The sequence below is a fragment of the Taeniopygia guttata genome, chromosome 1A (genome assembly GCF_048771995.1).
Source record: "Taeniopygia guttata chromosome 1A, bTaeGut7.mat, whole genome shotgun sequence".
NCBI classification, from domain to species: Eukaryota; Metazoa; Chordata; class Aves; order Passeriformes; family Estrildidae; genus Taeniopygia; species Taeniopygia guttata.
Window position 1 is genome coordinate 14,555,989 of NC_133025.1, and position 17,627 is coordinate 14,573,615.

Sequence of the window (17,627 nt, forward strand, 5' to 3'; positions counted from 1 at the left end):
TTCTACTTATAATTGATGCTTACCAAACAGTTAAAAACATGTGTCTTTCCATGGCCTCCCTGGAGGCTCAGCACGCTGCCAGGAAGAATAGCATGGATGAAAAAGGGGTGCCTCTGCCTAAGCTGTTGCCTCAGAGAAAGCTGGTGGGGCCTGAATGCATTTAGTGAGATGACAGTCATTACTGTAGACTACAAATATTGATGGATTAATAGCATCAGCTGCTGAATTATCAGCTGAAGAAAGCAGTTTGAGGTTACTACGTGCTATTAAACCAAACTCAGCTCTTCCCTGAAGTCACAAAAAAAATCAAGGGGAAGAAAGCACCCAAGCAGAGGGGCAGACTGGTGCTGAGCTAAGGAGAAAGCACAAGCCTCTTTAATTGCAATAATAGTAATGTAACTTCTTTAGAATATTTGTCTAGTGGCTAAAAAGAGCATGCAGCCTTAGTTGTCATCACTGCCAGCACACAAACCACTACAAAGATAGTTTTCTTTCTTCTGATTGTTTTGCAATTACAGGTAAAAATGGGAATGTAATTTGAATGTATATACTCTCATCCAAAGGCTTTGGAACATGATTATCTACAGTGATTGATATCCCAAGTGGGGAATTACTGCATTAGAGACATATATACAGCTCTTATGTACAGCCAGTCAGAGGGTGAGTTTCTGGCACTGAGCAGTGGAATTTCAGTGCAGTCCAGGCTGAAATATGGCTGGAACTGGACAGATTCTGAGATCTTCTGTATCAGTGGCTGAAGTGAAAATAAGCAATACACACTGAGAGGCTTTTAACGATGATAAATATGAGCAATAACTTGATAAAGAGCATTTGAAACTCCCCACACATACATCCATATGGTGCAACTGTCCCTCTTTTCCCAACTCCATTCCAGCCTGCGTTCTGTGGCCGTTAGGTTCATAGGCACAGACTGGGGATATGTCTGCTCAGAGGCCAGCTCTGCAGATCTGCAGTATCTTCCTGAGCGTGGGTAGCTCACTTCAGTGTAAAACTAACCACGGCTTCAAAGTCCCCGCAACAATGCCACCATCAGAGACATCAGGAGCAGAACTTCCACTGCAAGTTAATGGCAGTTCATCTCTGTTTGAGTCACCAGCACCTCTCTCATCCAGACACCAAAGAACTCTTTGGCCATGAGGCAATTTTACATCTGCTGGGGTAATAAAACCCCTCTAGTCTAAAGCATACAGTGCTGGAGGTTTTAGCTATTACATGCCACTCTCTGGCCTCTGCCACAGTGTATTTGCAGGCTGGCAGACCAAGTGCCTTGGGGACACATCAGCTGTGGGGGAGGCTGGAAGCTGGACACACACCACTGGAAGGACTGGCAGGTGTGTACCAGGTGTGAGGGACTGTTGAGAAAGCAACATTCAAGCCAGCATGGGCTGCTGCTGGTGTGGCACAATCTGAATTGACTTTGTCATACTGAGTGAAAAACTATGCTTTAGAAACCATGGGTAACAGCTGAGCTTTCAGAAAATCATAGCTGTTATTCAAATAAATTATATCTCCTGTGAAGAAGATGAATATTGCAGCTTTAAAAAAATTAGGGAGTTTGCTTTGACAACAAATTGAGGCAACCTAAAAAAGAAAATCTGCTTATGTCAAGCCTTAGGAAGTGGGCAGTGAATTGGCTAAGAGATAGTTACATGGTTTAGAAGTCTGGCTGTGCAAACCACTTCCTATGTATGCAATTTATACATATACAAGACAATGCTATTTTCTTCCAAGTTCAGAACAGCCCACTGAAATTTATGAGCTACTATTTTAAAAAATAGCACAGCCATAAACCTACAAACTGTTGAGCAATGTAGACCTTCTCTTAAAAATGACTCTTCGCTTAAAAAAAAAAAAAAAAAAAAAAAAAAAGCAGCAAAAAAGCCACTAGTTTGATGATGAGAACAGAGACAAAGAATGGTGACAAGTCTCATCCAGGCTGAGTAACACTCACCTCTTCTACAAAGCATAGAAAAAACCCTGACCTGGAGGGAATAAGGGCAGTGAATCTTTTAACAGCAGATGCCAAGGGGAAAACACCACATATTAAACTTATAGAGGCAAATCTCCTGTTCTGTTTGAGGAAGTCTCCAGCACAGCTTTTGCCCCAGCCCAGTTTGTGAAGAAGAGGAACCCTGCATGCAGCCAGGTGGCTAATGCCAGCACAGCATATACACAGCAGCACAGCATATACACTATGCCAGCACACCATATATATAGGTATATGTATATATATGCACAATATATGCACACACACTGGTTTATATATATACACACACATAGTTAAGATCGAGAGATGTCTGTATAGAAGTGAAGGTGTATGGAACTGTAAGTAGATGTTGGTATCAATGAGTTTCCCTGACACCTTTACCAGGAACTTTTTAGAAGGCAAGAATATAATCTAGAAATAATATTATCTGAAACTTTTATTTGTTGTGATTTGTAGCTTCACACAAATACTGAAATGAAGATGCAAGTAGTTCAGATTTTCAGTTCGCAGACAGAATACAGAATCACATGGAAGATTTCTTTTAGATTAACAGCCAGAAAATAAATGAATGCTGTAGAAAGTTGAGCATTTAAAAAATTTAATAAATTAGCTCTTTTTAAATTACATTGTGTTCTATGTGTGCAGATGTACATTTTCTGTTTCCCATTCTTGTGTTTAGTATGAACACATGACAAAGGCAAGTTTTTCTGTTAAAACTGGAGAGAATCAGACAATGGCTCTGAACTCAGAGCCACACAATATTTTTTGAAGTAGAACAACAACTTCCCATTACCTTAAAAGAAACATAGTCAATCAATTCTAAAGAATCCTGCAGATATATGGTGAGGAAACCAATATAATTCCTAATGTTTTTATTTACCAGGATATTGTAAAATCCTGTGTTAATATTTGGATATCTATAGAAAACCATGCTTTGAGATAGCAGTAGGTAGAAAGAAGCCCCCAATTACTGATAGATAAAGCAAACAAACAGTAAAAGTATATTTTGCCTAACCATGCGAGAAAAATCAGAATATGCTGACTGAATGAACTACACTGAAGAACAGGATGAAACTATTGTGTTCCTAACATGGCATTATAGTTGATCGCTGCTTATCTCTCGCCTTCATTTTATCAATGTAATTCAGCACCTCTAGAGTCCTCCTGCCAGCCAAACTCAGGTACTCGGTCTCAGAAGAGAAGGCGTCTGTCCCGGCCGCGCTGCCGGAGCCCGCGGGCTGCGGCGCCTCCTGCGCCGGCCGTTCGTGCCCCCCTGCGGGGCCGGCAGAGCCGGGAGCAGAGAGCTCGCCTGGGCTGCGGGCAGCTGGGAGGGCTCCGCCACAGCTGCACACCCCCGGGGTGCCACACTGGGTGCCCACATCCACCTTCTCTACGGTCACAGAGCCCTCGGTCTGCGACCAAGCATTGCACCTGCTGCTGCTAGTGACATGCTCCCTCTTAAAGGCAGGGTGTGATGGGCCCTGAGACAGGGCTGTGTGGGTTTTATTTTCCTCCTCTGTGGCACTAAAATTAGAGTCCTTCTCCTGAAGATTGTTTGCTTCTTTTCTACCCGAAGTACTTCTGGGCTTCATAGCCACACTTTGGGTGTGAGACCTCTTGGTGGCCTCTCTGCTTGCTGAGCCTGAGAATAGCTTGGTACCATGTGTCTTCAAGGGCCGTTCATTCAGATATTCCTTCTTTTTGGCTTTGTCTTCCTCTTCAGGCTGTTTGAACAGAATTGTGCAATTGTAATTGTTCAAATAGTTCAGTAACTAAGGACTAAAGTAATGACTTGCTAATAGCTAAGTGAAATAAACATAAAGGCCAGAACAGTCTGCCTTTGGTTGTTTGCAGGTTTTTTCATTCCTTTTCCAAGGATGGCTCTTGGTGAAGAGAAGGTGGCCAATGCAGACCTCCACTCTCACATGTAATTTATAATCTTACACCATGGCATTTTTGTGTTCAAAAATGACTGAAAACACAGTGTGTCAAATAATTCTGCTTTACAAACATCTAATGTAAGGCAGCTATACATACAGGAAGAGCACAGAACATTGCTTAGCCTCTTCCCACAGTCATGCTATGTAATTCCACGAGGCCAGTCATTATCGAGATAACAGACCATACGTCTGTCAAACTACTTACGAAAATTTACAGCTCATAATTTCTTGTCCTCATCACACATGAAGTACTCTCATACAAAACCAAACAAGACTCCAGCTACATCCACCCTTAGGGTGCACTCAGGCACAGAGATATGATTCAAATAAAGCCGTGCCAGCCCACAATGATTTACTCACTGTGTCAGGACTGGAGCTCAAATAACTCTCAGTCTGCCTTGGAGAGTAACTGTGAGACTGGCTGCTGAGTGGTGACTCCACATCTTGAAAAATTAGATGGAAAAGAAAGAAAAGGTTACTCACTGAACAATCCCCAAAGATCCAACTCTCAAGTACAGCATATAGAATTAAACATTACTATTTCTGATGCAGTTTTAAGATACTGTTTAAAGAACAAAAAGCAAGGTCAATCTAGTTCTTAGCGATAATTCTTCTCTTCTCACACCTTAACAGAGATTGTGAGATGGGTCCCCCAAAGCCTCAGCTGTGCTGTTAATCAGCTTCAGAACTGTGCTACCCAAAAGGAGGAGGGACTCAAGAGCCCAGCCTGCAAGAGAGCGCAGCAGACTCCATGTGCACACTGGCTGCCATACAAGTTATCTATTTCTCTCTTTGAAGCCCCTGAACAATCTTCTTCTCTGAAATGCAGCCAGCACAGCTGACCCTACAGCTACTGAGGGAGTAGGAAGGATGTAGGATTGCCTCGCTTACTCCCCTCCCTCTACCCAGATGTGGAGTGACAGCATAGAGTCTAGTGGAAGAGAATATTTCTTCAAGGAAAAGCAAGCACAGCTAATTCTTAGTTTCCTGGTAATGCCAGTTGTCTTTTTACAGTCCTCTGTGAATCAGAAATACAAGCCCTTATCAAAGTTAATATCCTAAAAAGATAATTCTCCCTGGCTTTAAAAGTAATTGTTTCGGTTTCACATGTAGAAAAAACATTTTAAAGTGATAATATACAAATAGTACTAACCTATCTCATGAAGATATGAACTCAGTCCAAACTTATACCCTTTCTTTTGTGCTGTTGTGAACTGTTAAAAATAGTAAGTAAATTAAATAAGTAAAAAATAAGAGGTATTAATAGTGAGGGTTCAGCTGGATCAGCATCTCAGGTTAAGAGAGGAATATTCAGTTTCTGTATTACATAAAGGAGTCATTGCACTGTACCACAAATTATTTTAACAGGTATTTTTACCCCTGAGTACCACCATATGTGGCTTCTACAGGCATCTACAGGCAAGACATCTGAAACACTTTTTATATGTATACATATAAATATTAAATATTAAATATTAAATATCAAATATTAAATATTAAATATTAAAATACTGAAGCATCCTGCAGATAATGTCTGGGCATTGCGTGCAGAAACTGATCCTAAGTGTTGATGCATAGCTTACACAATGTCTTTCAGGCATCAGCCAAAGTGTGAATGAGACCATGTGAACTGTGGACCTGTCTATCTGAGCCACATCACTAGCAGCAGTTCTTTCTGAATTCCATATATAAACCATGATGGAAAAGAAGCTTCCATGGTAGTTAATTCAGTGAAGCTATATTCAGTTTCTAACTGTTGTGGACAATCCTTATCCACCTCAAATGAATCATGCAAACAGTGGGTTTGACAAAAAATACATATTTTTAAAAGTTACCTCTTCAAATACAAAGACATGGTTCTGATTCCAGGATGTTTCTTTCAAAGACCTTTCATCACTGAGGAATGCAAACACAAGTTCTCTGGTAAGTGAGTATTCCCCAGTATTTTTTTTTTTTTCTGAGTTAAAGTCCTTACTGGTGACTTTTCAATATTTACTTTGTCTTCAGTAGCCATTAAATGCTTCCCAATACTGAGATCACTAGACTTGTCTCTGAACCTGAGATTTAACACCAAGAATATGTTTTTCATAAACTGTTTCTGTTGAAATGCAAAATGGAATTGAAGCAATGACAGGATATAGTGCTGTTTTGAAAAAGGGAAGGTGCTATGTATCAGTCTTGGAAAAACATGTCTTTAGTAAAACACAGAGCATTCACATAGCCTAGAGAAGACACTTGCTCTGTAGACAGTGGAATGAGACAGAGTATATTAGAGGACAAGCCAGACCAACAGCTTAACTTCAGGATCTTCAAACTTCAAATTTCTGTGTGCTTTTTATGGGCAGCTACACAGAGGCATAATGGGCTTTACTGTGCATAGGTTTATTCACATTGTACAGTACTATTTTAAATAAGTAAACTTGAGTCCTTGGTAATACTGTTTAGAATTTTGCCTTCTTGTGCTCTTAGCAGTATTTCTCCAATTCAGCAAAGTCTCTGCAGTTATCGCTGGTTAATAGATTGTTAATTTACATGACACTCACCTTTTTTTTCTTGAATAATTCTGCACATACTCCTTAAAGCTATTCTGCTGGCCATGGCGATAAGCAAATGTCTCTAAAATTAAAAAAACAAAAATAAACATTGATTTTGAAATGCAATAGAATAAACACCATTTATATAAAAGTTTCTGTCAAGTTTTTAAAATAATTTAAATAGTTGGATTTAAAATTATGTGACTGCATTCTGAATATTCATGATGTTTTCAGCTGGGACAGATACACCTCTGGTTATAAGAACATATGTCATTAAAAAGACAATAAAATCCACAATATATGTCCTTAAAATATGACACGCACCAATTTTTTTAAGGTTTGCTCTTCTTTCTTTCTTTTCACAGGGCATGAAGTAGTGATGCCCCTCGTGACAGTTCTGCCGGTGTGTTTTATGAACTGCTGTTGTTTCCTTGTAGCTTGTACTTGACACATTGTTGCTTTTAAGGAAAACCCGTTCTGGAGCTGTGAAAATGCCTTCAAGGGGTCTGTCCACAGAATCTTCTTTTTCATTGATTGCAGGATAAACCCTTCTAGGGTTGCAAGAATTATTTCTGTTGGTAGTTTGATTTTGAACATCAGGAACAGTGAAAAAAATGTCATTATTGCTTTGGTTAGAAAAAGGATTAAAATGCTTTGTGGAAGGATTATTATGTATTGGTTGACTCTCATCTTCAAATAGTGCCCGAAAGGAACAACCACTTCCATCTTTCAGTTCTGCAGTTTCTTTTACAGCATCAAATATTGGTTCTTTTATTCCTTCACTGTTTTCTGGTCCATTACTGCCTATTATCACCGGATTTTTCCTGGCAGAATTCAAGTAGTCTGGCCTGGGGATAGGTAATGAGGTATAACAAGGGTAGAAGAAAAAAACGTTTTGCTGAGTACACAAACAAGCAAAATACTGTTAACACAACACTTTATGATATTTTGATGATAAAAATATAAAAAACCTTCACTGCTCATTACACTTGATTTTGTCCTAAATATACAGTATTTCAACAGAAAAAAATGTGTATTTTATTATGTTTTATATCTGCTTTGTGGTAAGATTGATTTAAAAGGGGTTCTATTTCTTAATGTCTCCAAATATACAAAGCCATGGACAGAGAATTGTGATTTATAAAATCAGCCACAGTATGTCACTGCTGCTCCACCAGCTGACCAAAGGCAGCCACATCAGGGAGAAAGAGGAAGATAGTTTCTTCCATTCATAAAAATAGTTTTCTTAAGACTATATTTCTCTTCCATACTGAAAGCCCATAACAAGTGACTTTCATTTGTACTTGAACTCAGTAATCCTGATTCAGCACAGAGTTTTTCTGTTCCACTCTCAGGAGGCCAGTCAGACATTTTGTTATGCCACTACTTCCTTACCCCACTTTTGAGAGTAGTGGTTTTGAAGATTTTAGCATGTGAGCATCATGGACATGAAAACCATGACGCTTTCACTTACTTGGCTACTAATCTAATATTTTCACAGGTTTTTTTTTTCCAGGCTGGATCTGCTGACTGACCTTTCAGAAAGTCTGAGCAGAAAGTTGAGATTCTTCTGAAGGACAGAGATCTGGCAAAAAAGGCCATTAAAAAAAAAAGCTCTTTCTTAAAAACATTCTGAGCAAGGCTACAATAGAACTTGAAACTGAAATGTAGTACCGAAAACTCTTACTGGAGAAAATGCCTGGGGTGTTTTGATCAGCAAACTTGGAACTGGATAAAGATTCTGTAGAACTTAAATGAGAAACTAGTTTTCTCTAATTACAGAAACCTCATCAGGACAGCTTTAGAAGGCTAAAGACACTAGAGTTTATTGCAGAGGATACTTGGATAGATCTACATGAGGAAGGTAAAACCATTTTGTGAAGCAATTCAGAGAGTCTTTCTCAACTCCAGCTGAATATTTTGTTATGCAAAGTAAAATTTAAGAGTAGATGAGGAAATATTACATGAAATCTTTTAATTAATATTTAATAACATTGAGGTGCCACAGGTCTCAGAATTATGCACATAAATTACATAATCAGTATGTTACATTAAACAATCGGATAAATCGACACCCTACTTTTCACATGCAGTGAAATAAACTCTCTTCACAGAAGAATTGTGATCTCTTGAGGTATGAGAATTTATGGCTACATTGGATGAAAACAAAATGAGGACAATACAAAGAAATGGATCTGAAGAGCAGTTGGAAAGGAAATGTTGTTAGTGACCCATGAATGGATAGAAGATGGGAGATGTGACATAAGCAGATAAGTGCAGGCCTGATAGCTGGTGGAGAAATGAGAGATGTAGGTGATATAAGGATATAGGGCTCAGTGTAAATATATTATTTGGGAATTCACTCAGATGTACAGCAAGGTGGATACTATGCTCATTTTACGTTTTGCTGGAGAAAGCCAGGAGAAGTCACAAGAAGAGTAGAAGTTTAAGTGGCTGATGTGTTTAGTTATTATTTGGCCAGTGATTTTATAGGTGCCTTGACTCCCCAAGCAAACAGGCTGCAGACACTTCAGGAACAGCAAAATAATGTATGTCCTTTTTATGTCTCTATCCAGCCTAAACTAGAGATGGACAGGAACTTTCAACCAAATAGCAGATTTGTGGAATAGAAAGAGTAAAGTAAGATTAGCTATGTAAGACCTCTGGGTCGAAGGGAGAGCCTCTGGAGAGAAAATTAAATAAAATGTTCAGTACAAATGAGTCTGGCCCTAAACCATCTGTGATTTGAAAGATTTTTAATCAGCACATATAAAGAGAAATATATTCTTGATTTCTATCCATTCTTTTAAAAACAAAGTGTATATTCTCATAGAAGTATTATTGAATCAATTATAGGGAAAAAAGAAAGCTAGCTCACATATGAAAGAGAAGGGAAAGAAAATGCTTTGTTCCTGGAATCCCTAGTATAAATAATGCACGTGCAGAGGCTCAATTGCTATTGCATCAAGATTGTCAGAAAAGCACTTGCAACGTTGCCCAGAACTAGTAACACCTGGGGCAGCTTCCCCTTCCTCGTGGCCTCTTAGTAAATCTGTGCTATCATTCAAGGTGAATTAAGCAACACTGTCATGTCTGTGACATTGCAAAAAATAAATCAGGGTTCCAAGTGCCTACCCAAAATTCAGATTTTGCTGCTTTTCAGCAAATTTAGATAGCTTTGTATGTTTAGTATTTCCATTTGATTTCAATTTGAAAAACTGTCAGTGAAAAAAACAAGTAATAATAAGGTTCCAATTATTTTAGTGTTTTTCTTAATTAAACTTGACTGTTATTTTCCTCATTAATGTAAAATCACTGCCTACTTATCAAATGGCTTGAACAGCTCCTGAAGCACTGTATCAGACTTCCTGAAACTACACTGGCTTGGAGGTTTTGTATTCCAAGGGTCTTGATCGAAGCTGTTACCTGGCTGAGAAAACAGTAGAAGCTGTCAAACTGTGAATATACATAATTGTTACAGTCTTTAAAACTTTCAGCTTGGGATTGCAAACAATATACATATTTTCCCATTATTTTTATTTCTTCATATCTTTACAGCAGAAGCCCAAACCTCCTTACAGCTCAATTGTTGCCAAACAAACTTTAGCCAACAGAGCTAAATTTTGAGTATGACAGTAACAGACAGTTTTTTCTCATCCCATTGTCCATTCATCTGATTCATGGCTGCCCATTTTGGCTACCAGAATCCCATAGGAAACTTCATCAAAAGCCTTCCTAAAGTCAAGGTAAATAATGCCTGCTGTTCTCTCCAATTCCCAGAGCTACTAATTCCATCACAGAAAGCAATAGGGTTCACCAGGTAGAGTATGACCTTGGAAAATCTGGGAGAAGGTGGCTGTTTGCAGACACCTTCTTGTTCCTCATGTACCTTGGAATTGCCTCTGGGAGCTTAGTCCCTTAATCCTTCCAGGGACAGAGGTGAGATGATCCTTCCCCAGATCATGCTTACATTTTTGCACATGGACATAACATTTGTGTATTTCTTCTCACTGGGAAGCTTCTCTGATCACCACAGCCTTAAAAGGGTGATAAATATCTGCCGTGCAGTGATGTCATCCAACACCCTGAATATACTAGGTTGAACTCTGTCCAGTCTCATATATTTCTGTAAGTCCAGGTCACAATGGATTCTCTAACTTGTTCCTTCCCTACTGGTTCATTCAACTCCCCCCAACTCCTGACTGCATTTTAAGATGAGCCAGAGAGCAAATCTTGTCTGAAAAACTTGAAGCAAAGTAGTCTTGGAGTACCTCAGGCTTTTCCATGTCATTTTTCACTAGGTCTCAACTCTGTTTATCAGTGGACAGCATTTTTCTTGGTTTCCTTTCTTTGATGACACACCTGCAGAAGTCCTCCTTGCTGTTCTTCTCACCCATTGTGATTCTCAGCTCTGACCATCCTAATGCCATCCCTCCAAGCTGAGGGGATGCTTCTGTCTTCTTCCTGCATTACCCATCCCTCCTTGCACTCTTCCTCTTTGCATTTGACTTCAGTCAGGGATCCCCTGATTCTGCCAAACCGGCTTCCAGAATTTAATCATTCTCTTGCACACAGAGGTGGACTCTGCTTGTGTTTTGATCTTGAGCTTTTTTGTTCTTCAGGTCAGATTCTTGTGAGTTTCAGCCTACTCATTCCCTGAACAACCCAACATCTCCCCTTCTGAAACTCTTTGAGCATTTCTTCCTCATTTACCTCAAGACTTCAGAATACCATTGAAGGCCATTGTTTCAGAATGGTTTCAGAATGCCATTGGTGAAACACATTTTTTTTATTATTATTTCCATTGAATAATATAATTGCTAAAAAAGCATATTGTATTTGCTATCACTTTTCTAAGGATGAGTCTTTTAAGAATCACAAAGTTAACAAATACAAAAAAATAGTAATATGCATCAGAACAAATAACTTTCAACTGTTTTTTAAAAGTAAAGAGTTAAACAGCAGAGCACTGAAAATACTGTAAGAACTATGCTAATCACTGAGACATTAAAAGATAAAAAATTAGGTCATGGGATCACCTGGGATCATGCAACACTCAGTTACACTAACTATGTCTAAGAAAGCTGTATTTCTAACTGTAATATATTTCAGGTCTCTTTAACCAAATTTACAAGCCAGAAACAAAAGAAATCCACTGGTAGGTGATTAATTCTCCTCTGCAGATATCAGCAACACTGAGAGTTCAGTGAACAAAAGCTTAAGTTGAACTTATTTGTGGACAATAAAATAAATATATTTGTATATACAGAATATTCACTGCCACCAGCCTACAAAAAATGTTGATCAACTATAATTACCATCACCATTACACTAGTTTTACACACCAAATAAATGAAATTTAGTTTAAAGTAATTCCATGGTACTAAAACATTAACCAAACCTGGTTTTGCAGCTTCTTTTCATAGATCTGTTCCGAAATGTTGCCCATTAGGTTTGTGTTGAAATTTTCTTCTGAAAGCTGTGTACAGTTAGAGAACTGAAAACCAGAGGAGGACAACGGACAAGCACTAAAATCTCTTGCCATGTTGTCTTCATTTTCCATACTAGAATCAACATAGCCTAATTCCATTACTTGTGACAGCTAGACAAAACATAACAAAGAGATTTTTTATTTATCTAAAACTGTTTTGATTTAAGCATAAAGTACACAGTAATCAAGCCATTCCATCTTTTACATCTCTGCACATAAACCACAAAGAAAAGAAAATTTTCTATATTCTGATATGACTTTTCACTAAAAACTTAAGGCAATAAGGGCTTATTTCAGGGAAACATGTAAGTAATTACATCATTTGAAACATGCACACAAATGTTATCCTGAGGAGAGATGGATATAAACACATCTTTAGCTTTTTTTCTATTAATATATAAGAAGTAGCAGGAAAATAATTTATAAATATAGTCTTAAAGAGGAAGAAGACTCCATGTATTTAATGAGATTTGTCCACTCTTTGAAAAATCACTTAAAAATACTTTTTTTTTTACTGCACATTTTTAGTCTTATATTATAAGAACAATAAACTTACCTTATGCTGGTGTTTTACTTTTTCTGAGAGATGCTGTCTTCTGCTGTCCAAAACTTGCTTTTGTAACCTTGTAAAATGAATAAAAACAGCCTATGAAATACAAGATCCAAATGATTAAAATATTCTGAGTATTAATTTCAAAATAACTTAGGAATATCTTTCCACACATCTTGAAACAGCCTGATTTTTAGGCAGTTATGAGCAGCCTGTCTGTGAGTCAGTCACTTTAGGGTGTCCAAAGCTGGATGGGAAAACAGTCTAAGTGGGTAATGCTGTTTGAATAACCTGCTCCTTGAGATAATATAAGTACCTGACATGAGTACAGACACATAACCTTTAAAAAAAATCTCTCCTCTTAATGTGCACTTTTTTATTCAGAATTCATTAATTACTCTCTCACAATAAGAGTATCACTGGAATAACAGGAGTGGTTGTGAAACTTCCCTGTTTACAATGGTATGTTTTCTTAATACCCCAAATGTTGAGACTATAATGAAATACCTCTCCCAAAACCTCGCTATTGCATAACTATTGCCTATTTTATACAAGTACCTGCTCTGAAGATCATCTAAGTTTGATTTATGTTGTGTACGTAGGGGTGATGTGGGAAGCTCTAAGTTATGTCTCTTGATAGGTTTTTTTTCATCTTCAGTAATATCAACGTGGACTGGCTTCCTCACGTTACCTGCAAATGAATGTATTTGTTATGTCAGTGCTGGGCTTGGAGAAAGTTTTGAGGTTCCTGAATTTTCATTGGAGTACAAAAGCTGTTGTTTTATATTTCTTAATACATTTAAAGCCATATTTATTTCTTTCTTTGCTGCTAACAACACAAAAACTCTAATATAAATGGCACAATAGTATAAAATTATTGAGTCAGCCATTGCATATGTACAGGCTCTGTTGCCTTCCCTCAGTCACCTTCTACTCTTCTGAGCATAGACACAAAAACATTCCATAATCTGGTTTATGAATATGTCACGGATGACAAGAATCATAGAATCACATTTAGGTTGAAGAAGATCTTGAAGATCATTGAATTCAGACATTAAACCAACACTGCCAAGTCCACCATTAAACCATATCCTTAAGTACCACGTGTATGTTTAAAGAGCTAGGACTCAAGTTTTAGTGATGTTTCTCAAGAAGTTTAATAATGGATTTTAAGAAAGATAATCTGGGTATAACTGACAAGACTATTCAAATGCTTCCAAAGTTATGAAAAAGGAAATGAATGGGAAATGGACCCACTCAATGGCAAAGAGGAAAAGAAGTGAATGTGGGGTAAAATTAATTAATAGAACGGGGAAGGTAATAAGTGTATGCAGTGGTTAGAAACAGCATTCTCCAATTTAGTGCTCCCACTGAAACACTTCAAACCATGTGCCACTCGCTCCTTCTCCCTTCTCCCTGCTTTCTATCTCCCTTTTCTTTTCCTTCTCCCTCTCCCCATCACTCTGCAGAGAATGGAGAAGAGAATTGGAGGCACAAAAGGTAGAGGTCATGGGTTGAGATAAGAACAATTTACTGGAAACAGCAATGAAATGAGAAATCATATTCATAACAGAGTGATGATTCACAGACAGGTGCTCACCACAGGGAGCACAACATTCCCTGGCCACTCACTTCCCACTGCCCCACTGGATAGGACTCCTTCCCCTGAGCATGATGTGAGGAGGTGAAGAATCACCTCAGGGTCCTGGCCAGGCCTGTCCTGGCTACTGCAGCCATTCACCCTGGCCTGGTCTGGAACCAGGACACTCATAAAGCTTTAAAGGTGAAGTAGGTAGGAGCCAAAGTTGTTTGATTCTTCTTATGCCTGGACTTTTTATTCAGTCATCATTTTTGTATTGACATACAATTTTTTTACTTTAAAAATAAAACAACATTTACTTGAGAGTTAAGTTGTAAATTGAAAAACAAGAACTAAAATAACAGTTGTAATAGTTAAGAATAACTACTTCTAATGTGTCAGAATACCCAAAACTCACCAGTGTTGTCTTTTTTGGTTGATAGCTGGTTGACCACATATAGATTAAGAAGATCCAAACTGACTGCTGAACTTTTAGGAGATGATACTTCCAGGAGCTGCATTTTTGACTTAATTTTCTTTCTTTCAAAGTATTCCTTAATTTTTTAAACGAGAGAATAACTTTTTGACAGAAGTTTCAACAACACATTACCAGTATAGGTAATTCTTTTGAAATTAGCAAGCAGGACTTAGAAACTATTCCTAACATAAAAGCCCATGTTTAAGTATCTCTGTCTCACCCCCGAGTTGCTCTGAATTTATTTTTATTGCCTTGAAAAAGAATGCAAATACTATTTGATCATATTCAAAATAAATAATAGTTATTTTGATGCCAAAAATTTAGTCCTTAAATGCTAATTTCTCAAATTTTGTGTACAACCACTAAAAATATTTCTTAAAATAAAAGATTCCAAATGTGGCAAGGACAAAGTCCTAAAACAATTTAAACGGTCTTTCCAGGAAGCATATAAAATAAGCAAATCTTATATTAAGAAAATCAGCAAGATTACATACACTAGATGTGCCATCTATAATGACACAAAGAGTTTATTGTTCTCCAAATTTGTCTCTCTTGACAAAGAAAATAGTCTTCTGACAAAAAAAGAAAAAGGCAGAGGAAAAAGTAAAAACGAAAGTCTCTAAGATTCAAAAAATCCAGAAAGAATTTTTGTTACAAGGAATAAAAAGATATATGATTGACACTTTAAATATATCAGGACAATAATACAGGAAACAAGCCTCTCCATTTTGCAGAGACTATTAATAACCATCCTAAAATCATTAAGTATAGCAGATGAATAAATAAACCCAATAAGATTTTTTTCTAAACAAAAGAAGGTATTGAAAACTGAAGGCTATGCCAAAACAAAAAATAGCATTGGCTTTTCTTCTGAAATGTAATCCCTGTCATGACACCAGGTTGCATATAACTAATATACCTAACATGTTTGGTATGTTATACCTAACATGTTGGTAACTAACTTTTAGTATCATTTATTATTATCTTTAACTTCCCAGGATGATATTATCTATGGAAAATATCTGTTCTTCAGTTAAGACTAATATCTTCGGTAAGGTAAAATCATCCTGTATACAAATCAACACTTTAAAATTTATGTTACTTTAGGGTCCACACCCCTAAAATGTAACCACTTCCCTTCAGTGTTTTTTCCCCACCACCTCTAAATTACTAAATTACTAATAATTGTAAAAGGGCAATTAGAAAATTACCACTGTGTTTAGCAATTTAGTACTACATTAATAAAAACAATCCTGTCTTTTCCTGTTTTCCCTCTCCACTGAAACAAATTACATAGTTGTAATATAAATTTTGTGCCTTAGACCAGTAATCCCTAAGAAAACAGAGAGCTCACAGGCCTCCAGGAAACTGGAAAAGCTATGAGGACAAGCTGCTGATTGGTCCCACATTCCCGTATATAAATGTTTTGAGTAATTGTCTGTACAGTCAGCCTGTTTTCCCTCTGCCTCTATATGTCTGTGCACCTACTCTGGGTATTGGAGTTATCAGCTTCAGTTGTGGATCTTCCCTATACAGCTTCATTCTTCCCTGCTGCTGAGGAGGAAACTGACTCCACTTATTATAGTTATGGCCTTTTTCTCTTATTGTTTTCTTTCTCTTTCCTATTTGAAATGTCTTCTGCTATGCCAGGGATAAGTTAGATTTCCTTATTTCACTTTCAAATTCAAAATACAAATAAGCTGTCCTCCTTTTGCAAATGCCAGAAGAAGGACTTTAATGAGTCTAACATCTTTTTACATGGCCCAGAAGAATCACTGTGTATGTGTGCATTGGGCCAGCTGATCACTGGTTATCACCTGAGGCTTCAAGCAACCCCTTGTGTCCCCACATACCAACACAACATGATAACAGAAGTAATCCAGGAGAACTAAAACTGGGCACAGGCCAATTCATTTATTCATTCATTCATTCATTCATTCATTCATTTATTCATTTATTCATTCATTCACTCCTTCTCTTCTTGTTCTAGATTTATTAAAATAATAAATCTAGAACAAGACTTTCCCCCTAAAAGTCAGGGAAACACATTGTAACTCTTTAGCTACTGTTTTGAATCTCACTCCAAATGCTTTGAAAGTTTTACCTAAGTAAACCCCCTAAAGTTATGTGTAGCAATACAAAATCCAATATGGCCAAAATGGTTTACCTTTTGTTTTCTCCTTTCTTGCTTTAATATGAGTCTGCTTCTGTAAAATGCAAATAATTATAATTTTAATTGCAAAAGTATAATCTTGAGTCATAGATTGAATTAGTCATCAATGGTTCTGAGGTTTTAGGATACAAATACATTAATGTTATATATTATGTAATGTTATGTTACATGTTATGCTATGTTATGTTTGTTATGTTATAGTGGATCAAACCTTCAGGTAGTAAAGTCAACATATCTCTGTTGAAGTAATTTTGACTGATCCCAGTTTACTCCAGTAGGGTTAAGACCACATACATTATTAGGCTACCAAATACATTTAACATGAAAAAAGAAAACAGAAAAAGCTTTTAGTCATTTGACTTGTAATGCACATTTCATCAATTTATAATTCCTTAAAACTTAAGAAATCTTTGTCAATATATTATTTTCTGCTAATTTTCTTTGTCATGCTGCAACATAGCTACAAAACGGTATTAGCAAATAAAAGGAGCACTATATGAGCTTTTACATTTTGGGACTTTCCAGAATATTGGGGACCATTTGTAAAATAGGAAAGCAAACTAGATTGACACTACAAGTTGCTGTTGTTTGTGCAATATAGGAGACAGTTATACCTCCAACTTCTTGTCTCACCTGTCAAACATAGTCTTACATGAAATGCCTATAGGACTTGGTGTATAAAATTGGAAGTTGGGGTCAGTGTTCCATGAGCAGAGTGAGCCTGACTGCAGTCATTAGGTCAGTAAGATTAGGACTTCTTGTGAGGGTTAAAAATATGGAATTACCTTTTGCTTAAAGTTAGAGAAAACTTTCCAAACACATGCATATAACATTCACCCTTGCAGTGGGAGGAACCCAGTGATGTGTAGTTTTT

At 37.3% G+C, this 17,627-nt stretch overlaps 1 protein-coding gene across 1 annotated transcript; it reads right to left on the minus strand.

Moving 5' to 3' along the window:
- Positions 1-2,426: 2,426 nt before the first annotated feature.
- Positions 2,427-15,888, minus strand: REDIC1 (regulator of DNA class I crossover intermediates 1). Its single transcript, XM_030292094.4, has 11 exons — positions 14,521-15,888; positions 13,082-13,214; positions 12,530-12,596; positions 11,884-12,084; positions 9,806-9,912; positions 6,807-7,330; positions 6,492-6,564; positions 5,784-5,844; positions 5,102-5,162; positions 4,309-4,391; positions 2,427-3,732 (listed from the first exon to the last, which is right to left on the minus strand). Exons 1-11 carry the CDS (start codon positions 14,621-14,623, stop codon positions 3,094-3,096), a joined length of 2,052 nt encoding a protein of 683 aa, XP_030147954.4. The 5' UTR covers positions 14,624-15,888; the 3' UTR covers positions 2,427-3,093.
- Between the last annotated feature and the right edge of the window lie 1,739 nt (positions 15,889-17,627).

Excerpts from the sequence above, each read along its gene's own strand:
- REDIC1 (XM_030292094.4), bottom strand. The coding sequence starts at position 14,623 with ATGCAGCTCCTGGAAGTATCATCTCCTAAAAGTTCAGCAGTCAGTTTG. Across the intron at positions 9,913-11,883 it reads AAAAGAAGCTGCAAAACCAG|CCAGGTAACAGCTTCGATCA; the intron begins GTTTGGTTAATG and ends CTGTTTTCTCAG. Across the intron at positions 5,163-5,783 it reads ATGTCTTTGTATTTGAAGAG|TTCACAACAGCACAAAAGAA; the intron begins GTAACTTTTAAA and ends TATTTTTAACAG.